The 27865-nt window shown below is 39.4% G+C and overlaps 1 protein-coding gene across 2 annotated transcripts in view; it reads right to left on the reverse strand.

Moving 5' to 3' along the window:
• Positions 1-2548: 2548 nt before the first annotated feature.
• LOC5570899 (eukaryotic translation initiation factor 4 gamma) overlaps positions 2549-27865 on the reverse strand; it is a 241336-nt gene continuing 216019 nt past the window's right edge. The window contains exons 2-7 of one of the 2 annotated variants that reach the window (XM_021844967.1): positions 22502-22807; positions 19838-22432; positions 19632-19769; positions 3267-3474; positions 2994-3209; positions 2549-2933 (exon numbers count right to left, since the gene is read on the reverse strand). In XM_021844967.1, the coding sequence (XP_021700659.1) occupies positions 2845-2933; positions 2994-3209; positions 3267-3474; positions 19632-19769; positions 19838-22432; positions 22502-22807 (3552 nt within the window). In that variant the 3' untranslated portion in view covers positions 2549-2844. Of the gene's footprint in view, positions 2934-2993; positions 3210-3266; positions 3475-19631; positions 19770-19837; positions 22808-27865 lie in introns of both variants that reach the window. The other variant, XM_021844966.1, reaches the window with a different exon arrangement.

Here is a 27865-nt window from a genome sequence, read left to right on the forward strand (position 1 = left end):
TATGTGTAGTCAGTCTAAGCTAAGCTAAGCTAAGCTCTAAAAAATGTTTTATTATTATGGTAACATTTTGTCAAAATGTCGTTTCACATTCATCTTTCAGGATGACGATATCGCCAACGTTGACTTGGTAGCGCCTCGGGTCGAAGCGTTACTGTTGATTCAATTGCTTTAAGTATTCGTTGCGCCATCTGTACCAAAAGTTCTGGGCATATTACTGGAGCTTTTCGTGTTGGTTAAGGCGATTCAGGGATATGCTCCGCACGTCGGCTTCCGGAAGTGGGTGGATCATATTCCGCATGAAGTAATGTGCTGGAGTGAGAGTACCCACATCATTCGGGTCAATCGATAGCGGTAGCAACGGACGAGGATTCATGCATCCTTCGATTAAAATCGAGCACTGTTGGATTATCAGGTTAGAGAGGTATTGAACTATGGAACACTAAACCAGTGCAAATTAGGTCGTCCCTTATTTTTCGAAAATGCGAAATGTTATAAGTTCATAATTGTAAAGTGCTCGTTACGGTAAGAAAAAAAATCAGGTAAAAATTTGAAGTCCGTACGTTGACGCTAAGTATTCCCCCAACGGCCCTGAAACTAACCTTAACTATTACTTGATATCGATATACTGAATATCGAGTAAGAGAGAGAGTTGACTGTAGTTCCTGTTTGAACTACACCATTTTTTGTGGAAATGGGTCATTCGAGGAATTTAAATTCAGGAAAATGGCATTTGATGAACTGGCGTTCGGGGAAATGACATTCGAAGAACCAACAACCGCGAAAAGTAGCAGAATAAAGACAAGACAAGAGAGTAGATGTAATGAGAGATTTTTTTTTGATTAAAAAAAAGCTTGACGCTTGAGCTTGACTACCTTATAGTACCATACATATTATTGGCGCGTTATAATACTATAAAGTGCCTCATTTTTTAAGGTAAGTAGGTCATCACACAATTAGCTTAGCTTAGCTTAGCTTAGCTTAGACTGACTACACATATCAATGGTTGCTATTCCGTGATTGACCGAAGTCAGTGAAAATGCACAAAGAATCAACTAGAAGTTTGGCTGGGATTGGCCATAATCTTCTTCAATGTGCATAATTCAGTGCCTCTATTTATACAGGGTCAATAACGGCGCCGGCCACGTCCTTGCAGTCAGGTGGGATTGGGGGAAGGAATGTTAGTGTGTAACCTTTGCTATTTGGAGACCGTGTTTGCCTCTGCATCTCCACAAAGGTTACTGGGAGGGATGTTTGTTAATGGGAAGGATCGTTGGGTCACAGGATTCACTTTGATAAGCGATTAGACCATGATAAATAATGATTTGTGAGATATATACATGCTTATTTGTAAATATAATATTTTCATTTGATATGAACAATTTCTATGTAGTGGAAAATTATGCCGACACTTGAGGTGACGAACCATTCTAAGTTTGTTGAACAAACACCTAAATGTAACATTCCTACAGCTGTCAGGACGAAAGCATGTGTTATTATATTTTACTTATTTGAAAAGAAACAAAAGACTTGATTGGTTGGAACATCATAGAACACTCTTATTCTTATGCCGACACTTACAGTGGCGAACCATCCAAAGTTTGTTGAATAAAGTGAACTTTTCGCAAGTCTACACTTGTAGTGTCGAACCATTCAAAGTTTTTTTTTGATTGCAAAATTAAAGGTAAAAAGGGGTGTTCTGGAAAGGATAAAAAAAAAATGTGAAACATAAATAATTCATGAATCAGAGTTTGTGTCGACACTCACAGTGACGAACAATTCATAGTTTGTTGAAAATTCATATTTACGTCCCACAATTGTAACGATTAAATGTGCAGTCATACATTTTTCACAGATTAGAAATAATAGCATGAAACGAGCTCACCAATTGATCCTTTATCCTTCACTGTGCAGCCACAATCCACTCTCAGCCTCACTCGTTTGCTCGGCTATATAAAAGCACTCAGAAAAAAAAGGCGCGCGACTCGAGAAGGAAAAAAAAACTTGGCTTTCTTGACGCACTGCCCAGCAGCAAGCGTCAAGGTCAAATGATCAAAAAGAACTAACCGATCACGCCACTTTTTCACTTACTACACCGACGCGCGACATGTTTGATCCTGCCCTCGTCGCTCGCCCCCGTAGGAGCAAGCGTCAAGGTCGAAAGATCAAACAAAGCTAACCGATCGCGGCACTTACTCTAACCGAACTCGGTAAGTAGGTCATCACACAATTAACACAAAAACATAAATTATTTATGTTTGTATTTATTAAATCCTACTGTAGAGAACGATATTTACAAGTTTAATCCTAACTGATTTGCTTAGCATCTAGCAACTACTCTTATCAATAAATTAACATCGTCACTTAGTGGTATGGTGTGGTCAATGATTTGTTCCACTGCATCAACAAGGTATTCAACAAATTCCGCTACAATTGTTACACTTTGTAGCGTTCCTCGATCATTTGCTAACGGCTACTACTGTCCAATATCTTGGCAAGCCGCAATGTTACGCAACCTGTGGTTCTGAGCAGCAGGTTTATTTGTTGCCTATTTTTTAATGTGCTTGCCGAGGGTTATTCGAATTTGATTCGTGTTTAATAAATAGTAATTCGAAACAAAATGGAATGATTCTGTGGTTGTGTGTATGTTTGTGTGGTCATGAAATAATGTTTTTTTTTTTCATTTCAAACATCGCTCTAGTTCACTGGTAATTTTCACCTACGGACGTGGAAATTCAAGTGTTTTGTATGGTCTCCTTCCGTTGCGTTCCAGAATTGGTGGAGATGGCGTTTTCCTTCTCTTGATTCAAAAGGAGTTTGGGAAATTTTGAAATGGGGTAATCGGTCCTACAGCAACGAATCGATGGCGTGAATCACTCCATTCGTCGTGGGAATGTTCGATGTCTGCAGGTATCCGTCGTTGATTTTGATTTTACCTAGAAGGGAGAGATGGCGTTAGATCAAAAAGTTTGGGAAATTTGAATCTCTTCTCATACCTCCACTCTTCTGTAACGTGACCGTTTTACCCTCGGCCATGGCATCCTTGACTTGGTAGAACCTCATTCCAGCGGTGAACAGAGTGCCGGGAACGACATGCTTCTTGACGAGCTCCTCCGCCTGGTCCTTGTCGGTGACTAGTTTGTTCAGCTCATCGGTCGAGAAGTTGGCAAAGGCCGCATCGGTCGGGGCGAATACTGTATACGTTTTGATACCTAAAGGAAAAATATTGTATTAGTTTTCATTTATTGTGGTGGGTCAAAAAAGCATACCTTTGTTCTGTAGTGTATCGGACATTCCCGATGCGTACAGTGCCCGCAGGAAATGTGTGAACCGTCGTTCTCTGTCCGACTGTAGGGTTTGCAGAATGTCACCGACTGGCAGAGGGAACATCACTCGATCCACGGCATGGGCAACGCCTTGCGGAATTACGATGTCCTGTTTGTCCAGAACGACCATGGCACCGTTGATTGTCGTAACCTATTTCGGATGGTGCAAAACAATAAGTTATTACGACATTTTGTATATGATGTACGTGATTTGCTTTAGAGAACCCGTGAAATACCTTTGATGTTCTTCAAGGCATTGTACTAAAATGGTTAAGAATTTATCACTTGAAGCCGATTTATAAATTCCGCAATAATAATGATTTAGGATCGTTTTTAACCTTTCAGTCGTCGCGTGGTTTGCCGCTGTCAGAACCACCACGCTGATGTTGTGTACGATATGCGAGGATTTTTTAACACTGTTGTACAAAATACAAAAGCGCGACGACTGAAGTGTTAACAATAATTAGCAACCATGCGTTCTCATAGATTGGTTCTAAAGTAATATGATGTGAGCAAGGCACATTTTGTAACAGTAGGCATTGCACAATTCATTCTCATTTGATATCGAAGCAAGGAAACATCAAATCTGTATCGGTCCATGATCAACAATGTTTTGCAAGTTGTAACAAGGAGCAAACGACAGCGCTGTGCGATGATAAAACTCATTCCTTCGCTCATTTACTAAAACACCTATTATTATACAGACGTGATGTAACAATCTCAAAATATCCGATAGCAATACTGTCCTCCAGGGGTGGAGTTTGTTTAGAGGGATTTTGTCATGCACTGTTATCCCCTCGATCTAATAAGAGCTGTAACACATTGCCTAATACGCGTACTAATACTGTCTAATAAATGTTAAATATTAAAACTCAATGCGATTTTGTTGTAGTTTGTCATGACTCTACAAAAATGAACACCTATCATGGAGACAAAAATATTCAACAGAGTTTGTTTTGCTTTTTGATTGGTATAAATTATTTTTCAACACATTAAATAATGTAATATTCCAACTTTATATGAATTAAATTTATTTCTCTTTAATGCTCCACTATGTTATATGACGGACAATGCTTCAATCTTCGCTACAAGATCCCTTTAGGGCTATGAATTATAAACTGTTTGACAAATCAACGAAATATATTACTTCTATCGGATTCTATGACATTTCCCGGAAAACCATTTCCCGGAATGCCATTTCCCGGAAATCATTTCCCGGAATGACCCGTTTCCCGGAAACCCATTTCCCGGAATGACATTTCCCGGAATTCACTAAAAATAAACTTTCGCGGAACCCCAATATTCGTAGCGATTAACGAGCAGCTGTTCAGCAAGACCCCAGCTAAGCATCGCAGGTTCCAATCCCGCCGGTTGAGAATTTTTAGGAATGAAACATTCTTCTACTTTTGATGGCATAGAGTTTATGTGTCAATTGGCGAAGAATATTCTCAGTTAATAACTTTGGGAGTGCTAATATGAACATAGAGTCGAGAAGCAGTTGAAACGTCATGCCAGAAAAAAAATAGAAGACGATGATATCAATTGAAACACTATCACAGCATAAAGTTCAAGCTAGTGTTTCATTCCAAAGGTGTGGAAGGAGTTGAAGGAAGCGTCACAAGCCTTATAAAATTGACAAGATCCAATATGTAAAAAATGTGCGTGACATAATTTGTGTGTAATCCAGGGTTGCAAAAAGTCATGAAATTCAAGCTACCAAGCAGAGTTAATCGCAGTCAGCGAAGCCAGTGAAACCGAAAGCTTAAGGTGCTGTAGGCAAAATACCTAGAATGTAGTAAAACACCCGTTGCTAAAGGCAACCCAAAACTTCTGTAGGAAAATGTTCTATTTTCCGGAGCATATTCCCCCCATTTACAGCCTTCGATGACACTAATGATTTAGAAAATTCATGAACCAAAACTAGGTTACTTTATACACGTTTTCAAACTACTGTAGTAAGAAGTGCCACGTGAGTTTCGCGTCATTCAAGCTTACTACTATTACCATTCGCAGCCCTGATATAATCAAATTAATCAATAGAATAACCTTAGTTTGAAAGAAGGGAAATTTTCTGATGTTCAATTTTAGCAGTCTTCTCGCCAAAAATGTTTCTGTCGGTATAATTCGGAAGAACGGCAAACTTCTAATAGAAGGGTGATTCTTTATGAAAATGCAATAGCTATAACAGGAATGTATGTTGATGGGTTTATTCATCAGTTTGAACATTATTAATTGTTCAAACAGCAAAACTCGAAAGAACAGCGTATGTATGGAAGAAGGGCAATTATCCAATGAAAATGTTAACAGTGGGACAAAAAAAAAACAATAATAATAATACCAGAATAACTTGAACCGGGCAAAAATTTTCTCACAGGCTGCTCAAAAATGGTGTAGAGGTCTTAAATGTCTTGAGATTATTTAGTCTTGAAGTAAGTCTACAGTTGGAAACCTTTCAAAGGGATGAAAGATATAGAAAATTGGTCTACATCATAAATAGACTTAACTCAGCTTAAAATCAGATTGTTTGAAAAAAAAAAAAAAAAAATCCTAGATGTTAAAAATTCCAAAATTCCTTGGGGGACCGACGCGTAGCCATAACCTACGTAAATATCTCAGGCTACAAATTTTTTATCGTATTCGGATATTCACTCCACGGAATTATATATTAATGCGAGTATGTTGTGAAAAAATGAAGCAATTTGGTGCAGCCGTCTTTGAGTAATGAGCATTTATGGTTCTGGTACCACGCTGGACAAATGAAGATGTTGAAAACTCTAAAAAACCTCATTTCGTAATTTTTAGATTTCTCCAAGAATACTGAACCGATTTCTATGTTTTTTCAGAGTAGCTTCTTATTACCTGGCATTGTATAGTACACATTTTATTTTTTTGATTAAATTGACCAAAAACAAAATGGCCGCCAAAGACATTTTGTATGGAGTATGTCGGTCCCCCAAAGAATATCGGAATATCTTCAAAACTAGATCACCAATGATTAATATCGACACGGATTCTTAAACTAGAAGAGTTTTTTGAGATGTTGTGAAAAAATGGTGCAAAAATATCGAGAAACAAAAAAGTTATCGCGATTTGAATATTTTTTTTAAGGTAAAAAATGAAGCTGCCGGTAGAGGGGTTAATATATATTTTTTCAAAATATTTATTAATAAAGCTAAAAGCATGTTGTCTGTTGCTAAATTATTAAATTTTTAAATAGTTTTATTCAACATGAAAAACAAGGATGCAATTAAGCATTGGAACATCAATGAAATGTTATGGCCGTGCGGGGTGGCTTTGATCATTCTTTTCGATACATCTCGTGGCTGGAATGAACGTCGAAAAACTAATCTTTGACAATCTAGTGACTATTTATAAAGTATTCTTAGAAATTTGCCCAATTTTTTTTGTGGTTCTCATATTACTATGCTTTAAAAAATGGTATAGAACCGGAAATTACTTATTTTTTACCATTGAGTAGCTTTCCGGGAAACGGGTTATTCCGGGAAATGATTTTCCGGGCAATGGGTCATTCCGAGAAATGTCTTTCCGGGAAATGGGATATCCGGGAAATGATTTCCGGGAAACGTCTTTCCGGGAAATGGTATAGAACCCTTCTATCGAATTTGAAGCATTTGTTTGTAGTTTTTATACCATAAGTTGAACTTTAGAGTTTTTGATTCCCTCCTTAAAGTCCTATGCGAATATTTTGCATAATTTACAGAATGCCATAATCCATTATGGTTCCGGGTCATTTGGCCGAATGCCATTTGGCCGAATGCCGTTTGGCCGAACGCCATTTGGCCGAAAGGGTCATTTGGCCGAATGCCATTTGGCCGAATGCCATTTGGCCGAATGCCGTTTGGCCGAAATATGAAATAATAGTGAATAACAGTTAGCATATTATTGTAGTGAGTTTCGAAGCTGAATTTCAAAGAACTTATTCAGCTTTTTTTTAAAGAATGGGTATATCTTAATCAATGATGATCAAGATAAACACATAATTGGCTCTTTGATGTTAGTTCAACAAGCAGTCAGTGCTTCTCTGCTAGTGGTAATAGCTGCCAGCAGAAGCTTTTGCATTGTGTTTGTAGTCAGCTTTTGACAGTAAGTAAAACGGTTCACAATCAATCGATTAAGTAAATTATTTCATAATGCTACACGCTATGTCCGAATCAGACGATTATATAAAAAGAATGTACATCGGATTATTTCTCGCTAGAGATTAGTATTTGGTCTATATTTCCATAATCGGAAAGTTTAAAAATATTTTATCGGTGAAATTTTTCCCATACATTTTGTATGGGCTGAAATGCGTCGGAAAACGTGTTTTTCATGGGTTTTAGTATAAAAATAGCTAAAAAGTGGAAAAAAATCAAGATTTCACCGATAGAATGTTTTAAAACCTCTCGATTATGACAATAGAACCCAAATACTGAAGTCTGGCGAGATAAAACTCGCTGTACATTCGATTTTTGTAATCGTCTGGTTCGGACACAGCGTGTGCTAGTAACCGCAAATGTTGGCTTCTTCTTTTTACAAAGGAGAAACTGTGAGCTTTTTCCACGTAATTGCTCACCGAGTCAATTGATTTACTGCTATACGCAAGTAATGGTGCAGAGCTCAGTTCACAAGTTGCAATCTCAATATTGGAAGAGAAACAGAAAGAACAGCCTATGATCAAAAGAAGGAAAAAACTCTTATGAAAATTTGAGCAAGTGCTATGCAATCAATTTTTATATTAGTATAACTACAAAGAAGTGCCGATGATTTAAAGAAGCTAAAATTCCCAATTAACATATAAGCTGAATTATTGCCAACAGTAATTAAACCAATATAACTCGAAAGAATAGCCTATGCTTAAAATAAGGAAAAACTTCTAATGAAATCATCAAAATAAACTGGAACCCTATCATACCATTGGTAGCCCCAGATGAAACAACCATGAGCTTTGAGTCTTGATGCAATGAGTGAAGTTCACAATTTCGTCCTAAATTAGCGGATCAATTTTATCATTCTCTTGGAGCACTTATATAGTGACAAACATGAAGTCCCGTCACATCATTAGAGTCAATTAATTAGCTGATCAATTGTTGGGCAACACCTAAGAATCTTACACATAAGTGTTGTAGTAATTTGATATTTTTTGTTCGTAATTCGGCCAAACGACCCGTTCGGCCAAATGGCATTCGGCCAAACGGCATTCGGCCAAACGGCGTTCGGCCAAATGGCCGGACACCATCCATTATATGGGGAAAAGTCGTCTAGAGATCTGGAAGCCTATTCGAAATCAGAAAGTTTTCAGAAGTAGTTATCAGTTTCCAACAAGGTTCTGCAGCGATAGAATAACAGTCGCCTCTCAACATCTCGATATCGAAGGGACCATCGAGATAGGGAGAGATCGAGACAAAGATCAATTTTTTTATGAATACTAGATTCAAAAACCTCTCCGTTACCAAGAAAATAATAAACAAACAGACATCATTTTGCTTTCCTAATTTGTTTTGAATCCCAAAAATTTGGTCTAGTGACCATTGATAAAGGTCATATCAACATATGGAGTGAAAAAAGGGTACAGAAATCAACAGAAATACATCGAGATATGGAGATATCGAGATAAGAAGGATATCGGGGCCTTCCTTAGCCGAGTGGTTAGAGTCCGTGGCTACAAAGCACAGCCATGCTGAAGGTGACTGAGTTCGATTCTCGGTCGGTCCAGGATCTTTTCGTAATGAAAATTTCTTCGACTTTCCTGGGCATAAAGTATAATCGTTCCTGCCACACGGTATACGAATGCGAAAATGGCAACTTTGGCAAAGAAAGCTCTCAGTTAATAACTGTGGAAGTGCTCATAAGAACACTAAGCTGAAAAGTAGGCCCTGTCTCAGTTAGGACGTAATACCAAGAAGAAGAAGAAGGATATCGAGATATGGAAAGAGAAAATGTATGCAGGATCAAGGGACCGAAGAAATCAACGACAAAAGGAGAAATATAGGGGGGTCCGTAGCCTCGAGGTTACGCTTTCGCTTCATAAGAGGAAGATCATGGATTCAATTCCCAGCCCCTCCAAAAAATAACCCGTCCAGCCACCAGAAGACGCTGCACGGAGGACCGTGCATAGGGGAGCACATCCATCCTCCGTCAGTATCAGATGGTGACTGAGACAAACTGAGCCACTTCGCAGGCAGCTAGCCTCAAACGACCCAGGAACACGGCAAAACGAAACACCGCAAGAGCAATGGACTATGGCTTATGGAAATCGATTGGACCAACAGCAGAGCACTCTCCTACCTGCTCGGTGTGCGAGCCAAAAAGAGCAGAAGAGAGTGAAAGCAGATGTAAATATAGATTAGTTAAAAAAATAGAACTGTATCGGTAAGGAAGATATAGATAAACTGATTCCGGCACAGTAGTGGCCACAAGCACGGAGCGCCTCAAAAAAAAAAAAAAAAAGGGGAAATATTGAGATATAGAACACCGAGATGTTGAGAGTCGACTGTAATAATAACGAAAATACCGACAGCACTGTAGGTTTCTTCATCTCTTTGGGATGATGAACATCTTGTCCCTGTCACTTGCTCATTAACATTATACACAAAACCTTAACCTGTGCAGTTTATTGATTACAGTTTCATTGTTATCGTTTTCTAAAAATAAATAAAAAAAAGTTAACATTTGATTTATCCAGAACAATGATTGAATATTTTGGCATGGCATGTTCGATTGTAATGTTCTCTCTGTACAATTGATATTAATATTAATATCTCCCTATACTACTAATATTACTAATTATGACCAAAGGTGTCTTGCCCCTAGGCTGAACAGACGATGCTAAACAGACTCTCATGATGTGCTGCGGATCATAATTGTTACAGAGTCCGATAAGTGTGAGAGATACTCTCAATTTCCTCAAAACCATATCCCTGAGCAACAGACATTATTTTTGAAACATTTTTAAGTTCAAGTCATGGGTTTCATGGCTTAAAAAATCATGGGCTGGGCAGTATTTATGTTACACTTAATTTTTAATGGCACAATACAGTGATACCTCCATGAGTCGATGTTCCATGACTCGATATCGACTCATGGAACCATACTTAAAACCAAATTTCATGGTTACTATGATGTTCCCTAGAAGCAGCTTTCCAAAGGATTGCTGTTCCATGACTCGATATTTCCATGAGTCGATGGTCCCTTCAATATCGACTCATGGAGGTTTCACTGTATATAAATGGCACAAAATTTAGTAAAGCATCCTAAACATTCCAAAACCATCTCCTCTCTTGGAGTGTAACATAAGTTCTGTTTATTGATGGTATGCCCTGCCGGTCAATATGGAGATTGTATGGTAATCCTGAGCATATACAGTGGGATCATAGTGAAATCTAAAGATACTCGGTGGGCGTTAGTTCTTAGCTTCATGAGAGCGTGGCGTGAGTCTTAACTTCATGAGATTCTCAAGATTACTAGACTACTTTTGGGGTTCAAACGACATCTTCAAGTATTTAGCGGGATTCTAAGAACTCCAAAAGGAAACCAGCAAATTTTGCGATAATGGTGATAAAGACTCTTTTAACGCGTAGCTCGAACGCGAGTACATTAGCGGCCTAACCCACGTCAAAATCGTTATACACGGAGAAAATGAAGTACTCAAAACTGGGTGCATTCCATTCAATTCGGGGGGTTCTTGCGTTAACCATATTTTGAGTTTACGGGGTATAAGTTGTGTTCATTTGCAGCCATGCGGAAAAATACCTTATGACTAAGTTCTTTTCACTCAACCAGCAGATCAAACAAGTCAACTTACAGTACTATGCCACTTACTGAAATATGAGGTAATATTAGATTGACCAAGCTGACAAACGAGAATGGCGTACCCTGAAACGGGGTAACATTGATCAGCGGGGTAGCATTGGTCGGAAAGACCATCCTTGTTCAAAGTTCAAAACTACATTTTTCGTTGAAAAATTTTCAATTCGTGAATGATGCTCCTTTTTTAAATGTTTATAAGCTTATAAAAATTGAAGTTATAAAGAAAATTAAGTTTTGTTCATACGTTCATATTTTATCTTTTATAAGCAATTCAAGTCACACATAAGTTGTACCAATAAAACGCAAAAGGGTGTAAGCGACATTTTAGTCGAGTTTGGGTTAAGTATACCAAAAAGTTCTACTATTTTCAAGCTTTCCAACAAATTTCAAGTGATTTTCCGTCGTTTGTAGAAGAAAGGCTTGTTTTTCTGGCTCCCATATAATTTGTATGGAATGCCAAATTGCTGAATAAAGTTCAAAGTAAATTTTCTTATAACCATATTTTTTATCACTTACTAGTGGTCCCGGCAAACTTCGTCTTGCGATCGAATAGGCTGTCGAAAAACGTTATAGATCGTCCCATACAAAATGACAGTTCCGTTCACTCTCGTTTTTCCGACTTTTCCGATGAAAATCCTAGAATTTTTATCCAGCTTTTTACGCTGGGCCGCTATAAAATTTTGAATCACCCCCAACAGCAGTGAAATTTTTTGACAATTCTATCAACAAACTAAAATTACTGGCTACTAAGATCCTGCCATAAAATCTGTACGCAAGAAACATCAAAATCGAATCATCCCTGATTGTTTTAAGGCTAGCGTAAAAAGCTGGATACATACAAACACGTCAGAACCTTTGACGAACAAAACGGAGAAATAATCATTCAAATACGTTGACCCGTTCGTAAGCCCTTTCGTGACATACAAACACCATTCCATTTTCGCTTTGCTTGTAACTCCCACAAATGATATTAGCAAGAAAAAATGCTGTTTCACTGAAAATAGCAACAAAGAAACGTTGTCAAAAGTTTTATGAGTATGCTGAATTCAGCAAAAATCATTAGATACTACAAATAATGCAGACTTTCCTTAGAGAATTGCCTACCTTCAGATGTATTCCGCGGTTCAGGGTATTTTAATTTTAAAATAATTCAAAACTGTTAACTGAACTTGTTAATAATTTGGCCTTCATATTCGACTTCAGGGACCACGATAAATATAAAACTTACAACATTTTCATTACCAAATCATACTTTCAAGAAATAAAAATAAAAGGTGTTACTTTGGATTACGACTGATTGAAATCTGATTTGGGTGCAAAATTGTGAGTCAACAGCTGGGAAGGAGCGTCCAACACAGCTCCGGTCCTCACAAGTTCCTACCTCACGCTGCCACGGGTCAAAATGATGACAACGACTGCCACCTAAGGGTTGCATAGTTGGCTGCAAGTGCAGCCTGGGCGCTGTTGTCCTTTTGACATCAGCTTGATTAAGGAGGTACGTCTTTAGCGTCTGATCACCAGACAGAATCATCTGAGACAGAAGTGTTAACGTAGTCCCAATAAACGACCCGAAAGCCACCAGTAACCTTATTGCGAATAACATAGGAGAAAGTATGACCAGGAACAATCGCCAAAGACCCACGCTAAGAAATAAGTGTTACAATTGGAAACTTCGAAAACGGTACATGCGACAGGTTAATCGATGACGAACTACATCCCCGTAACTTTGATATCGTTGCACTGTCCACAGAGAGGGAGACGCAACGACAAGAAGGAATAGCCCTTGCCACACTGAACAACTTTGCCGAAGACGCCCTCTTTCTGAGTGGTCAGGCTACTGAGCTATCCGCAAAACAAAAAATCCATGCTCACTAGCGCCGCCTGGTTGCAAAATATCGAAACTTTTGGCTCAAATAATGTTAGCCCTTGTGCTACCGAAGAACTTTGCCGAAGACGCTTTCTTTCTAAGTGGTCAGGCTCCTGAGATACTGTCAACTCTCCCTTACTCGATATTGAAGGGACCATCGAGTTAGGGAGGTATCGTGTTATAGAATACAAAATCAGTGCAAATGCGGGAGGGACCATCGAGGTAGCCATGAAAATCAACTTTTACTATGGTTCTATAACTCGATATCGAGATACGGAATGTCGAGTAAGGGAGAGTTAACTGTATTTGCAAAACAACACTAGCGCTGACTGTTGGTGGAAATCCGTATCTGAATGACCATCGCATGTCAATTCAGATGTTTTGTCGAAGATGTTTTTCTATAGTTAATCTAGAGCGCGACAGCTGTCGGCATCCCAATCCATCGTCCTGCTGGTGGCCGTGACGTGCACGGCTGTCGGTGGCTCGATCACGAGGTGAGTCGGTGTATGCGCTTCTGTAAAGGTAAGTGCAACGACTTGCCTCCCGAGTAAATACCAAAACGAGTTGAGTACCCAACAGACACTTTCGAATCCCTTCGATACTTTCGAGTCCCTTCGGATACATACATCCGACTAAGGACTGAAGCTAGCCGGATCGGACTGAACATCATTGTGTCGAAGGCGAAGTACATGATAGCGAGGGGCTCAAGAGAGGACACGGCACCAACACCACCATCAGAGAAATCCGCAGGGCTGAAAATCGTGCCTACTTTGGATTCGAGCAAAGTTCGCCATCGCACGAAGCAAACTATCTACAAGACGTTGATTAGACCGGTACTACTCTATGGGCATGAAACATGGACCCTACGTGCAAAGGATCACCGCTCCCTTGGTGTTTTCGAACGGAAGGTGTTGCGGACCATCTACAGCGTAGTTCAGATGGAAAATGGAACGTGGAGAATCTGATGAACCATGAATTGCACCAGCTGCTAGGAGAACTAATTATCATCAAAAATTGGAGGGTTGCGATGGGCCGGGCATGTCTTTAAAATGTTGGATAACAACCCGGTGAAAATGGTTCTCGAAAACATTCCGACTGGCACAACATGTCGTCTGTGCGCAGAGAGCAAGAAGGGTCTATTAAATTGAGGACGATCTGCGGACCCTTCGCAGAATGCGTGGCTAGCGAAGGGCAGATCAAGTATAATTGAGACGTCTTCTACGTACAGCAGAGGCTTCCCAGGCCTTATCCTGACTGGTAAGGTAAGTAATGATTGATGACACTGCCTCCAAGAATACGGCCATTCGCTACACCTACCTCATACATTGCGTTCTATATTCGTACGACTGGAGACAGATTTATAAATCGACTGCTGGATAGAACCTAAGACAAGACGTGACAGGTCAAAGTACGGAAATGAATCCAATTGCCTGTCGAAAAAGACCACTTTTCATTGGTCGTTTTGGCAAAGGCCTACTTTCACATCGATGAATTGGATTGCAACAGGGCTTTTTGTTAGTAGCTCGACCGTGTTGCCAGTTCATAAATTAGAGTTTTCATCAAAAGTTTGGAAAAAAAGTTTTTTCGTAAAATCTTTTCGTTTCAAATCTATTTATATTCGATGTTAAGTTCATAGCATGTGCTCCTACAATGCTACAATAAATATAAAATACCTAAATGAGACCTAAATTGTGTCAATTCTCTCTAATAATATAACCGGTTTTAAATTTCAACCAATTTTTTTGAAAATATACCACCCTCTATTGCGCTAAATGAATAAAGAAACAATCAGATTATGCGCCTTGATAATTGAATTTTTTCACAAGTTTTGCATAAGAAGGATACTGGTAACACTGGCTTTTGTATCGTCTAGGTCATTGACGGAAAAACAACAGGACAGCCTTAGTTGAGCTGTCACATCCTGTCCTAGAATAGAACTTCTCCGTCATTATCGACGACTCATTTTCGACCTATCAGGGCGCTAACATTGACTAGTGCAAGTATCTGATCCCACAACTTCATCAACAATGTTCGGTACGACGGCTGTCTTGGTATAACCTAGAGTGGCTTAAATAACCAGATGTTGCATCTGCATACCTCTAGACTGCATTACCGGAAGAGGGAAAGCTGCCATAGACGCGAGGAGTGCGGGGAGTGCGAGGAGGTGGAACAGCTGTGCCGGTCTCATGAAGCTTGGAAGATCTATCAGAAGTTCAACATCTTCGCATTTCGGCCTCTCGAAAATACGAACCTGGTTTTATGCAACTCTGATAAAACTATCACATAAACTAATATCGCACCATTTGTTTTTTTTGTATCTTTATAAACGAAATATTTAACACTGGGCTAGTTCACGGGACGAACGGCTGTACTTCCCTTCCAAAGGAAGTCGTTTCTAAGTCTTAAGTGACTATGTTGGGGATGGAATTCGATCCCAGGTCCTCGGCAAGCACCATTTTATTTGACTTATGAAAGGTTGTATCTCTGATGTCCAACGTTCCATTAATAGAATTATCAAATTTGTTACGAAACTGAACAAATTTTCAATATAATCTACTAATTTGCTACTATAAACTCAGTTTATTAGAAAAAGTGTTTGGAGCGAAATAAGTGCAGGAATAGAAAAATGGAGAGCGTGAATGCTGAGCGCTGGATTTCATCGCCAACACTTCATTCCAATACGAAGCAGAACGTAGATTTGGCTTTTTAGTGATTGGGAAGCAGATGAAGGGTGTTATTCTGTAGAAACCGGTAAGGAAAGGAGTTCTATAAGTTCTATGAGAGCATAGGTGAGGCCTATGAGCAGTGGCCAAAACATAATATCAAGATAATTATGGGTGACCCAAATGCGTAGATCAGAATAGAAAACCTTCATTCCTTTACTAACAATAATGGCATGTGACATGTTATCTGAGCTGCTGCTAAATGGATGGCAAACAGTAGATCCTATTGGCTCATAGGAATATTCATGATCCCTGCTCCCAAATAAACCACGGGCTGGTCGATGCGCGACATTTCTCAGGTGTCATAGATGTTTGCACTTTTTTGAACTCTAATATCGACTTCGATCCAAAATGATGATTAGACCGGTGGTCCTCCTGCAAGCATTCGGAGTCATCGAACGTTGGGTGCTTAGGACATCTTTGGCGGCGTGCAGGAAAACAATGTGTTGCGGCGAGCTCGCTGTACTATACGGTGAACCTAGCGTCCTGAAGGAAGGATACGTTAAGCGGGGTATGTTGTTAGAATGCCGGACAACTAAACCTACAAAACTGGTGTTTGCTTCTGATTCGGCAGGTACAAGAAGGCGAGGAGCAAAGCGGGCACGATGGGCTGACCAGAAGCTGCATGATCTGGCGAGCGTATATCGCAGCCGAGGATGGAGGGAGGCAGCTGCGAACCGAGTTGTATGGCGTGGACTTGTTGACGCTATTTTATTGTAACTATAATGTAGTTTTCATGAACAATAATGATGATCGACTTCGATCATTATCTTGTTGCACCTAAACTTCGGACGTGTCCAACGATACGAGTATTCATAATCCAACGGTAACCCCAGAAGCTTGACGAACAGTTGGGAAGGATCAACGATTCTGAAGATGTCAATGGCTTCTGAGAGTCAATGATTAAAAGTTCTAGAAAGTTACAGACGTGAAGAATTTCGTCAGGTGCCATCAGCTAGCTTCCGATGCAAAGAGCGCTACAGGGCAGCGAGAGCTGAAGCAAAGTTAAGATACTGCAAAAAATAATATGACAAAGAAAGTATGCTATGTGATGCACAAGATAGCATGAACAGGAACCATGTGCAGTTTTTATACAACGTCCCAGCAAACTACGTCTTACCATCAAGTAGGCTGTTGTAAAACGTCATACAAAATTACACATTAGACTTTTTCGGTTTTCCGATTATCTCGGAGACTTTTCCAAAATTTTTCTTCGCACGATCACGTCGCATCCCTTGTTGAGTGCAACAGTATAAATCTCACGTCTATCCTTTCATCCATTTTCAAGTTATTTCATACAAACACCACTCCATTTTTATTAATATAGATTATATAGATAGACTTTTATACATCGGTCACCAGTGCAATATTTAAGAGGAGAATTTTCTGGAAAGCTTCCCGTATTTTTGAATGCAAAACGTAAACAATATACTCGGTAGAAAACTAAAAAAACGAGTTATATCAAGTGTATAAAGAAGCGAATATTATCCACCCAGCAGATGGAAAAATGTTCGAAAAGATGCCATTTCATCAATTCTTATAGGATTGCCTTCGTTTAAGCTCGAATGGAACCATCTGGGTGGTTATTGAAATTTTTGGAAACGTCCACATGTATGGAGTTATTCCTGTGGATCACTGGGTCAGATCGGGTAAAATTATCCTAATTTACTTTCCAATCATTTTTTACCCAACTCATAAGTATAAATCTGACTCAAATTAAACTTGTTCGTGTAGCTTCGATCTCGAACATCATGTGAGAACTTAAATTCATATTGAGACCAACTTAGGCTTTAAGTTTTTTCGGTTATATAAGGAACCTCCGTGGAACCGGAGGAACTTGTGAATTTGGAATTTTATTAAACCCTGCTCAGATTTAGCGAACGAGATCATTTCAAGGGTATTGGCCACCTAAAAATAGATTAATAGTTGACAATAACAATGTGCGGTAAAAATCACAATCTCACAATATGCCAACATGAAATGAATTAATGTTAATACAAATTGTATAAAAGTTCTACTACGATTTATTATCGACAATCTTTGTTGACAACAAACCATGGCGTAAATAGAATAATCTAAGATCATGCCAAGTTGTATAAACTGACAGATTGTATATTATTCCAGCATACAATGGAAAGAAATCGCAGTAACTTAGCCAAAACTTGCCATTCAAGCTTGGTATCTATTGACGATGGGCTACTTAAGTCGAATTCATATGTGCACCTGGTTAGAACTGGCAAAACCCGTTTTAAATCACAGTTTCAACGATTCCCGATTAAGGTACGACCGAACTACAATTAGCTTGTCGTTGGTTTGTTTATGTGTTGATCACCGACCCAGTTCCTGAAAACGAAATCAACATTAGAGTTTCGCTGTATAGACCATGCATTTAAATTGGCAAATAATCGCTCTGCTGCCATGTATCAATTGGCGGTTTAACAGTGAAGTAGTGGATTCGGAATCCAAAGGTCGTGTGTTTGAGTCTGGGTGGCAACTTTTTGTTATTTTCCCCAAAATTTTGTGGCATCGTATTGCTGACCACGGAAAGTTTGAAAAAGTCATGCGAAGTGCGTGTATGGCCTCTACTTTGGTATTTCTTCTTCTTTCTGGCGTTACGTCCCCACTGGGACAGAGCCTGCTTCTCAGCCTTGTGTTTTTATGAGCATTTCCACAGCTATTAACTGAGAGCTTACTATGCCAATGACCATTTTTGCATGCGTTTTATCGTGTGGCAGGTACGAAGATACTCTATGCCCTGGGAAGTCGAGAAAATTTCCAACCCGAAAAGATCCTTGACCGGTGGGATTCGAACCCACGACCCTCAGCTTGGTCTTACTGAATAGCTGCGCGTTTACCGCTATGGCTATCTAAGCCACTTCCGTATATATATAACCTTTCTATGCATTTTATACGCATGAATGCTCTAAAAATCTTGGCCCAAAGTCACCCTTATGGCCCAATGTCACCCCGCACGACGGTAGCCATCGAATAACTATACATCCAGACGAATATTAAAATTCCTTTTGACCTCCCTAAGGAAGGTTCCAACCACGAGCCGAAATATTGGAAGTTACATAACTATCCCGCTTTCACTACGAGGGTTTTATAAACAATCCAACCTGTCGTATCAAACAGCAATGGCATCAATTAGAACTTTTTTATTTGCTGGGCGGATACAGGTTAAGCGTTGGTGCGAATGCTGAAAAAAAAAAGAGTTTCGAAAATAATATTCAGCGTGAAAGCGTGAAAAACCAGAAAAATATAAGCTGTACCTAGTGGGAACCTCTGAACGTTCTGAGCAACTAAAAAATATCACCTAATATCGATGAAGCCGAAGATCTACAACACACTCGGCAATTGTGTAAAGCTATGTGGTAGCCATCCAAATATTCAGGTAGGTAGGACAACGATCCTATTTTCTGCACTCCAGAATAGTTTAGATCACACTGCACAAAACTGCTGGATCGGCAGTTATTAATAAGTTCTAAGTTGTATGCCATTTATAAGATGTCTTTTTCTTCTTCTTGGCATTAACGTCCCCACTGGGACAGAGCCGGCTAATCATCTTAGTGTCCTTTATGTGCACTTCCACAGTAATTAACTGAGAGCTTTCTTAGCCATAGTTGCCATTTTTGCATTCGTATATCGTGTGGCAGGTACAATTATACTCTATAGGCCTTTTCATGTGACAGGTCCATCTATGCATCTGTTTACATCGGTGGAGGACCGGTGCATACACGAGGCTGTCATTTTCATAGAAGAACTGTCAAAGAGCTTCCCGATCAGCTGTTTTTGAACGTCATGTGAATAGGCCTATGCCCAGGAATGTCAAGGAAATTTCCATTACGAATGAAGAAGATGTCATTTGTGTATAAAAGAAAATTAAAATTCCTTCTTCAGACAACATACCTTAACATCATTCCACTCGGAGTCGTGCATGTTGTACTGATTTACTCGCAGCTGCGTTCCAGCTAAAGACACACCGGTCATTTCGTCCTGCAGTGATCCAATGTCGAACGAACCTGGGATTACGTGATGCAACAGAAGCTGCAAATCAAACAAAAAAAAGTTCAGAAACGATGCAGAAATGGTCACCGAACAAGCGCCAAACTCACCCCACTCAGCAGCCGCGGATTGTTCTTGAACTTCTCTTCGGCCTTCTCCGGTCCTCCCAGTTGCACTAGGAGACTGCGGAAGGCTTTGTCGGTCGGCACGAAGATCGTGTACGGGCCGGTTTCGTTCAGTATCGTATCCAGGCCAGACTGGCGGAGATATTTGGCCATAGCAAATAGTCCGTTTTTCTTGAGAATGGCTGGCAGTTCGTTGGGATTAGCAGACGCGGGAGATGTCGCCGCCTCAGAAGCCGTTGACGGTTGTTGAGGTTGAGGCGTGGGCTGTGGCTGCGTTTGCTGCTGCTGTATCAGAGGTAGCGAATGTTCCGACTGCTGCTGGAGGTAGGTGTTCTGTGCGGTCACTGTAGTGATGGGCGCGGGGACGGTTGGATGCACTATGTCGAACTTTCCGGTGGCTTGCTGCTGGTAGATGTTGGAACTGGCGGTGTGCTGAGCTATGGTGGAGGATGAGATGTAATTCTCTGGACGGGTCGAGAATTGAGGAACGCTGGTCGTGCTGGGGACTGGGGTGATTGGAGTTGGTGGGGAGGCAGTGGTGGCGTACGTGGAGCTGACTCCATTGTAGAGAATGGAATTATCGTTTTGGAAATAGTTGGTAATTGGGGATTGGGTGGAGTAAATGGTTGATGATTGAGGGATTGTACTTCCAGAGTAGGTGCTTGGCGAGTAAGCTGACACTGGGCTGGGACTAGATGGCGCCGCAGTTGAGACATATGTCGTCGAAGCGGGAGAGGAGGCTGTTCGGGGAATAGTGTGATCGGCTACGAAGTTCGTCGAATGGTGATGGCTCTCGAGTGGTGTGCTGTGAGGAATGATGGTAACGGAGTTTGCCTTTTGAACTGGTACTACTCTCGGTGTAGTAGTGCTCGATGGTCCTTCAACAATAACCGGAGTCTTCACGGCCTTGTTCGATGGAGGTGGCAACTGAATTTCACCGTTTTTGATTCGTTTCAAAATGCTATCGACATCAGCACCCGATGTTTTCGTTTCCTTATCGCTACTTCCTTTCACTCCTTGAACCTTATAAGAGCCATCATCTTGTTCTTCTAGGTATACGAATGTGACCTTCTTTTGTGGTGGAATCTTAGCAATATCTTCAATTCGTCCATCTTCAGATTGTTTGATCAGCTCAAAGTCAGCTCCTGGAGGAAGAAGACCACTCTTTGCAATTTCTTCGAATGACAAAGGTTTAGCAGTGGTGGGAGAGTCTAGTTGCTGGGTAAGGACTGCTTCTGAGTTCACATTAGCTCGCTTGATGATTTCTGGATCCGTTGTACGAATAACTTGTACTTTCTCGCCATTTGGAAGTACTAGATCAGTTGCGCTGTAGTTTTTGTTTCCCAGATCTTGTGGTCCCTGTTCAGCTAGGGCAAGTCTCAACTGTTTCAGCAGTTCGTCACGTCCAAGAGCCTTAGTAGATTTCACTTTGGTTGGGCGGGCTTTGGTGGGTTTAGAGGTTTCTGATTTGATCGCATCGAAGAGATTTTGCCGATTGGATTGGAGAAGGACATCCAAGCCGGTCTTGCTTATAGTTGTGTAATCTTTTTTGCTGTTTGACTTGATTGGAATGACGGAGAGAACATTTTCTGTAGTTGATGAGATTGGGTTTGTCGCCGTGGTTGATACGCTTGGTTTTTGGTATGATTTGGTGGCTTTTTCGTATACCGTGCGCTCAGATGGTAGGGCTTGAGTGTTGGATGAAGTAGGAGTTTTCCGAATGGTATCGTATTCTTGCTGTTGCTGTTGAATGATCTTCTGTTGTTTCTTGAGGAAGTCTTGGTGCAATTGTTGAACCTTAGCCTGTTGCTTCTGGTATTGCTTTTGGAGGAACTGTTCGTGCTTCTGAATGATCTTTTGTTTCTCTTGGAGCTCACGAATGCGAATGCTTTCTTCGTTGAGTCGTTTTTCAAGCTCTTGTTGCTGTTGGTAGTTAAGAGGTGCTTGACCGGGAGTTGGGAATGCCTGTTGAGGGTGGTTCAACTGGGCTGGAGCTGGTTGGATTTGAGGGAATACTCCTGGTTGGGAGTTGAGGTTTTGAGTGGGGACAAAAACTGGAACGTTTTGTACAGGTGGGAAGCTATTGAACTGTTGTTGCTGTGGTTGTTGAGCGGCAAATGGATTGAAATTGGATGTCTGTAGAGGTTGTTGGGCAAGTGGGACAACTTCGGAGCGAAGGTGATTTGTATCGAAGGGTTGCTGCACAATCGGCTGTCCGAATGTGGCCTGTGGGGCTGGCGGGAATTGTGGTTGGGCGGAAGCTTGGAAGAGTGCTTGAGCTTGTGGAATTTGTGGATTGGATGGGAAGCGGATTTGAGTATTGGAAGATTGTGGTGTTTGGAAAGCTGGCGGTTGGAGGAATGGCCCTTGGACGGATGAGCTCAAGGGTCGTGTATCAGGGATGCGTTGTGAGTTGAACGTGTTATCAGTGGGGAATGCGCCATTTCCAAATGGCTGGTTACTCAGCTTTGGCCCGTTGAAAAACTGCGGTTGAGGTTGTTGAAGTGTGTTCTGGACGGGTCTTTGCTGTTGTGTTGAAGAATGTGGTGATGACAGTGGAGGGGGAAGTCGTGTGTCTTGCTGTAAAATTCGTAAAAAATTTGGAATGAAAGCAGTTTGTGTATGGTGTTGGAGGTAGAATCGATTTACTTGTGCTCCGAAGCTGGTGTGTGGCTGTCTGCTTGATTGTAGGGGTCTGAAATTGGCGGGTGGTGCTTGAGGTGGTAATTGTTTGTTGTTGAAGGTCGGCGTGTTTGGTTGGAAGGGGTTGTTGTTGGAAAATGGCCGCTGGTTGAGAGGTTGCTGGGAAATCGGCAGCTGGATCGATGGTTGGATGACTACATTCGATGGGCGTTGTCCTTGATGTAGGTTGAATCGGTGCTGGTGTTGCTGGATGTCGCTAAGGATGTGCGTTTGCTGCTGTTGTGATAGCTGACGTCGTTGTATTTTTGATGGCTGTAAAGATAAAAGTAGAAGTAAAGATTAGCACTAGTTTTATTTTGAGAACAAAATTACATGAGTAAAGTGTAATTTCGGAACACTCTAATTAATAGGCTTTTTAGATAAACTATGCTAGATATGACCAAATGCCTATTCGTCGTAATGTAAGTCGACCATCTGTCCCTTCAAATAAATTACATTTCAGCAAAATGCCATTTGACCAAGTTGCTATGAATTAATGTTAATGATCTAACGCAATCCTCATGTTTATGCCCATGTGAACCCAATTCACTTCATTTCGATCCACAACAAGTGATAACGATGACCTTATCCAAATGATAATCTAAATAACAAGAAGCAGTAATCTATACCGAACTCTTGACAAAAGAAGGTTTGATTGCTGCGGGCTAGTAACGCAATCAAGCACCTAGGGGAGATGGGCTTGAACAATCACCTTTTGGCAAAAGATGGGCACAACGCACAAGATACCGAGGAGGCCCACAGCTTCGCGGGTCAATTACCAGCGTCGTTCCATTCAAGCTCTTTTATCTGGCTCATCAGTCAGTGGGTCGACCGGCACAGCAGAGGTCCCCCACATAGATTGACGAAGAAAGAGAGCTTACGACGACCTGCACCGATGGGGAGATATTGTGTTGGTTGGTATTTTTTTGCCAGGGTATGATGCAACCGCAAGAAGTGAAGATTACGCATTGAAACAAACCTGACTTTGAGTGACTACGAACGGAGCGATTGGTTTGATGTTTGTGACGGTATTTTTTTAGCCGGTAATGAAGAAAATTCGGACAGCTGATAAATTCAGTATAAAATTGTATAGTTTTAGAAAAACCTATCATTTTTAACAATCTCTGAAAGGACTATCGAAACGAATAGAACAACTTTATGTAATGATATTCGACTGGGTGTTTGCCTATAGAAAATAATCTCTGGCTTATACAGAGCACACGAGTATATTTTCTTGGCTTCAACGTTTCGATCCCAATTTAGATCTTCTTCAGGGATCTATTTTATCTGAAAGAAAGACAGTATATAAAACATTTTTTTTTTATTTATTAATATAATTTGTAGCTAAAAGTTTATAACAAACTGTTATCAGCTACTCTAATAGCGATTCTACTTATTCAGTTGGCTGTTCTAACTATAAATTACATGTTACACAAATATTGTTTTAAACTACGCTTAAACAACCTAAGATTAAGAGATTTCATTTCATTTGGCAGCGAGTTATACATTATAATTCCCTGATAAAAAAGATTTTTCCAGCCATATTGGGTCCTAGGACAGTTTACAAAGATCGAATTTTGCTGTCTTGTATTATGTGAGTGTACATCTGATACATTAAACAGTACGACATTTGTTTTTATCAAATTGTTACGGACCTTATAAATATGAATCATCATGTTATATTTGCAGAGTGATCGTATAGACAAAGTAGATTCGCTGTAAAGCTCGACTGAAGGAAAGCGTATAGGTAGATTTCTTATAATTTTAACTACTTTGTTCTGAATTATTTCTAGGGGTTTCAAATATATACTAGCTGCACATCCCCACAAGCAACTCATGTATGTAAAGTGAGGCAAGATAAATGAATTATACAGCTTCCAACATGCTTTTCTCATGGCAAAAACATAAGGGGTAACTTTTTTGATTACTTTTTCAATATGAGCCTTCCACGACAAATTAGTATCTAATATAAGGCCAAGAAAACTAGATGTATCAGTCTTTTTAAGCAAAATGGAGTCTACTTGTATATCAACTGATAAGTTGTTATTCAGTGCTATGTAGGAGGACTTTTCAACGTTTAGCTTTAAACCGTTTTCTGATAATCACCTCAACAACAGATTCATATCATGTTGAATATCAAATTCCAATTCTTCCGTTGTACTAGCTTCGTATACAAGGCAGGCGTCGTCTGCATATAGCTGTAAGCGTCCTCTTAAGGGTACATTCCACATATCGTTCACATATATTATAAACAAAAGGGGTCCTAGTATTGACCCTTGTGGAATACCTGACTTTACAATTCCTGGGGCGCTATAACAATTATTGACGAAAGTGTATTGCAGTCGGTTATCCAAATACGATCTAAGAAGCTTGACAGCGTGTTCTGAAAATCCATACTTTTGAACTTTGCCTAATAGTCTTGTGTGTGAGATACAATCAAACGCTTTGCTTAAATCTAAAAATACACAAATAACTTTTAAACCTCTGTCTTTGGCGCGATATATGTAATTCATCATATCAGCGGACGCCGCCACTGTATTTGACTTTTTTTGGAATCCATACTGATTTCTATTTATAATATTATTATTAAGCAGATACGACCTCATTTGGTTTTCTAGAACTGATTCAAAAACCTTAGATGTGGCTGGAAGTATTGATATTGGGCGAAAACATGTTTTTAAGGTACAATCACCAGATTTGAACAATGGGATCACTTTCGACATCTTCAGCTTATCTGGAAAACTACCTGTTGCAATTACATCATTGATCAAATCAGTTAATTTAGGTGTTATAAAACTTTTTGTACGATTCAGAAACTTAACAGATATTCCATCTTTACCTACTGCCGCAGTGCGGTTTAATTTTGTTATCGTTTGTTCAACATCTCTTCCTGTTACTTGTAAAAAATCGAATAATTCCGGATTATCATTCTGCTCGAGATTCGCATTCGTATTTGACGTATTTTGAGAGCCTATACTAAGAAAATATTCATTGAATATTTACATCATTTGAAAAACCTAACATGTAACAAAAACTTACAAAGAATTATTCACAGACGTCCTTTTGTCACCAGGAATCGGAGAAAATACACGTTTTTTGCCTTGAGAACTCAATTTTTTTAAGTACAGATAAGTTTTTGTAGCAACCTGGAATCGAAACAAAAGTCTTTTGATCGATAGGTCCGTGCATACACCACTCGACGCTTTTATGTAACAATATATGAAGGATTCATGTCGCAATAATCGTTCTATTCTTCATATGGCAAAATGTTTAAATTTCGTTAATTAAATTCGCTGCGTGAAGGTAATATATGCAGAGCTGGTAGCGATAAAGTACTTTGAAAAGAGGAATTTTGGAGGTTTTTTGCCTAAAAAAATGACAATGGAAAGAGATCAAACAAAAACCGAAAAGATACTTGAAAGAAACCAAAGAAGAACCAAGAAAACAAGCAGGAAATAGGTTGATAGATTCCTCAGAGAATTTGACCAGCATTCTTTAAGACTATTTCTACATATTTCCTTTGTATGAATTCTTTGCGAAATTTTGACAAGCATTATTACTTCTTGTATACTTCAAAATTTCCTACAAGAATTGCATGAGAAATTATTTCAAATAAATGCATTAAGGTAGGGTACAGAGCTAATTGAGCACTACCATAATTCACTTTGGCATTGGGTTTTTTCTTGGCCAAATTATCTGAAACTTTGTATTAACAAGCATTTCAAGATGACGCATATTGTGACCTAGTATGAGTTTAGTAGCTTTGAACTGCTGAACACTGCTGAAGTAAATAAAAAGTGCCAAGAATAGCATCCAGCTCCCTACGTGTATTTTCCTTAAATGTCTTTCAGATATTACTTCAAACATTTAGCTTCTGACAAAATCCATGCCAAATCGGTCAGTCACTGAACTCGACCATCTTCGATTTGCACATGTTATCATTATGAGAGAATAAGCATTTTTCATAGATAAAACTATCATTTTGACTCAAGAATAACTTCTGAAAATGCATTTTGTATGCAAATCATTTGAAAATAAAAGCTTCAGAGCTGCTCATGTTAGATGGAAACGTCCTATGAAGAAGTTTTAGTTAACCGTGTGTTATGAAAAATTCAAAAATAGAACTTTTATTTTCAATTACATAAAAACCCATTTTGCTACATTTTTTTTTAATTTTGATCATAGAAATATATGTTCGGGACAAAGATTCAAGATGTAGGTTTTTCTTTTATATTCAAGAAATATTGTAAGAATTGAGCCGATTTACAAAGTTTTATTTGTTTATTGTTTAAAAATACGTTGAGATGATTAAATGGAAATTTTTAAAGTATTCAGAACCATAATGACAATCATGATCGCTTCTCTAGAAGCAGGTATTCGATATATTTCAAATTAAATACAACAATTTATCAATAAAATAGGCCATTTTCATAAATTATTCGCGATTCTCCATCAAGAACAATAGGTTTCGGAAGTATTGCCACTACAGATTTATTGTTTTTGCTGGATGACATATTTTTTTGTTTAATTGATTGATTTTTGTATTGAACTTGTTGTTTTTTGTAATCGAAAATGGCTACTTCTAGAGATGATAATCATTGTGGTTCAAATTGATTTCAGGATTCTAATTAGATCGTCAATACATCTTTGACGCTTTTTGCGCCAAATCAAACACCATCAAAATCAAGCACTGAAACTTTCTTCAATGAATTCTTCAATGAAACTTTCTTGATCTGTAGAAATTGACTAAGTAGCCCAGTTTGCATACTAAGTCTTAAAAAAATCTTGAGAATAAGTTGCATGCAAATACCCATAGGCTGTTTTCAAAAGTTATCCTTGAGTCAAAATAATCGATTAATCTATGGAAAACACTTATTCTATTATGCAGAAAATACATGTAAAATTTTATACAAATCGTATATTTGCGGGTACGAATTATAATAAATTCGACTAATTCTGGGTGGAATACGTCTCATGAAGAATATTGTGATTCTTTACGGACGTTCTAAGATATTTATACAAAAATTTTGTTTTAGTTGTGCCTTAGAGTTCTATCTGAATTTTCTAAGGATAACCCTAGAAATTACCTCAGGAATTCTACCAGGAAGCCCTTCAAAGATTATGTCAGAAGTTTTTCAAGAAAGTCTTGAGTCCTCCGGACATTTATCCAGCAATTCTTCCATCGATCTGTGTAGAACCCTCACTCAAGATCCCTGTTTGGAGAGTCTTCAAGAACTCAACAAGTAATTTCTCCAGATAAATTTCTTTAAAGATACTTTTCAGAGTTACTCCAATAATTGCTTTTATGATTCATTCAGAAATTCCTTTGGA

This window comes from Aedes aegypti, chromosome 2, assembly GCF_002204515.2.
Source record: "Aedes aegypti strain LVP_AGWG chromosome 2, AaegL5.0 Primary Assembly, whole genome shotgun sequence".
Lineage (NCBI taxonomy): Eukaryota > Metazoa > Arthropoda > Insecta > Diptera > Culicidae > Aedes > Aedes aegypti.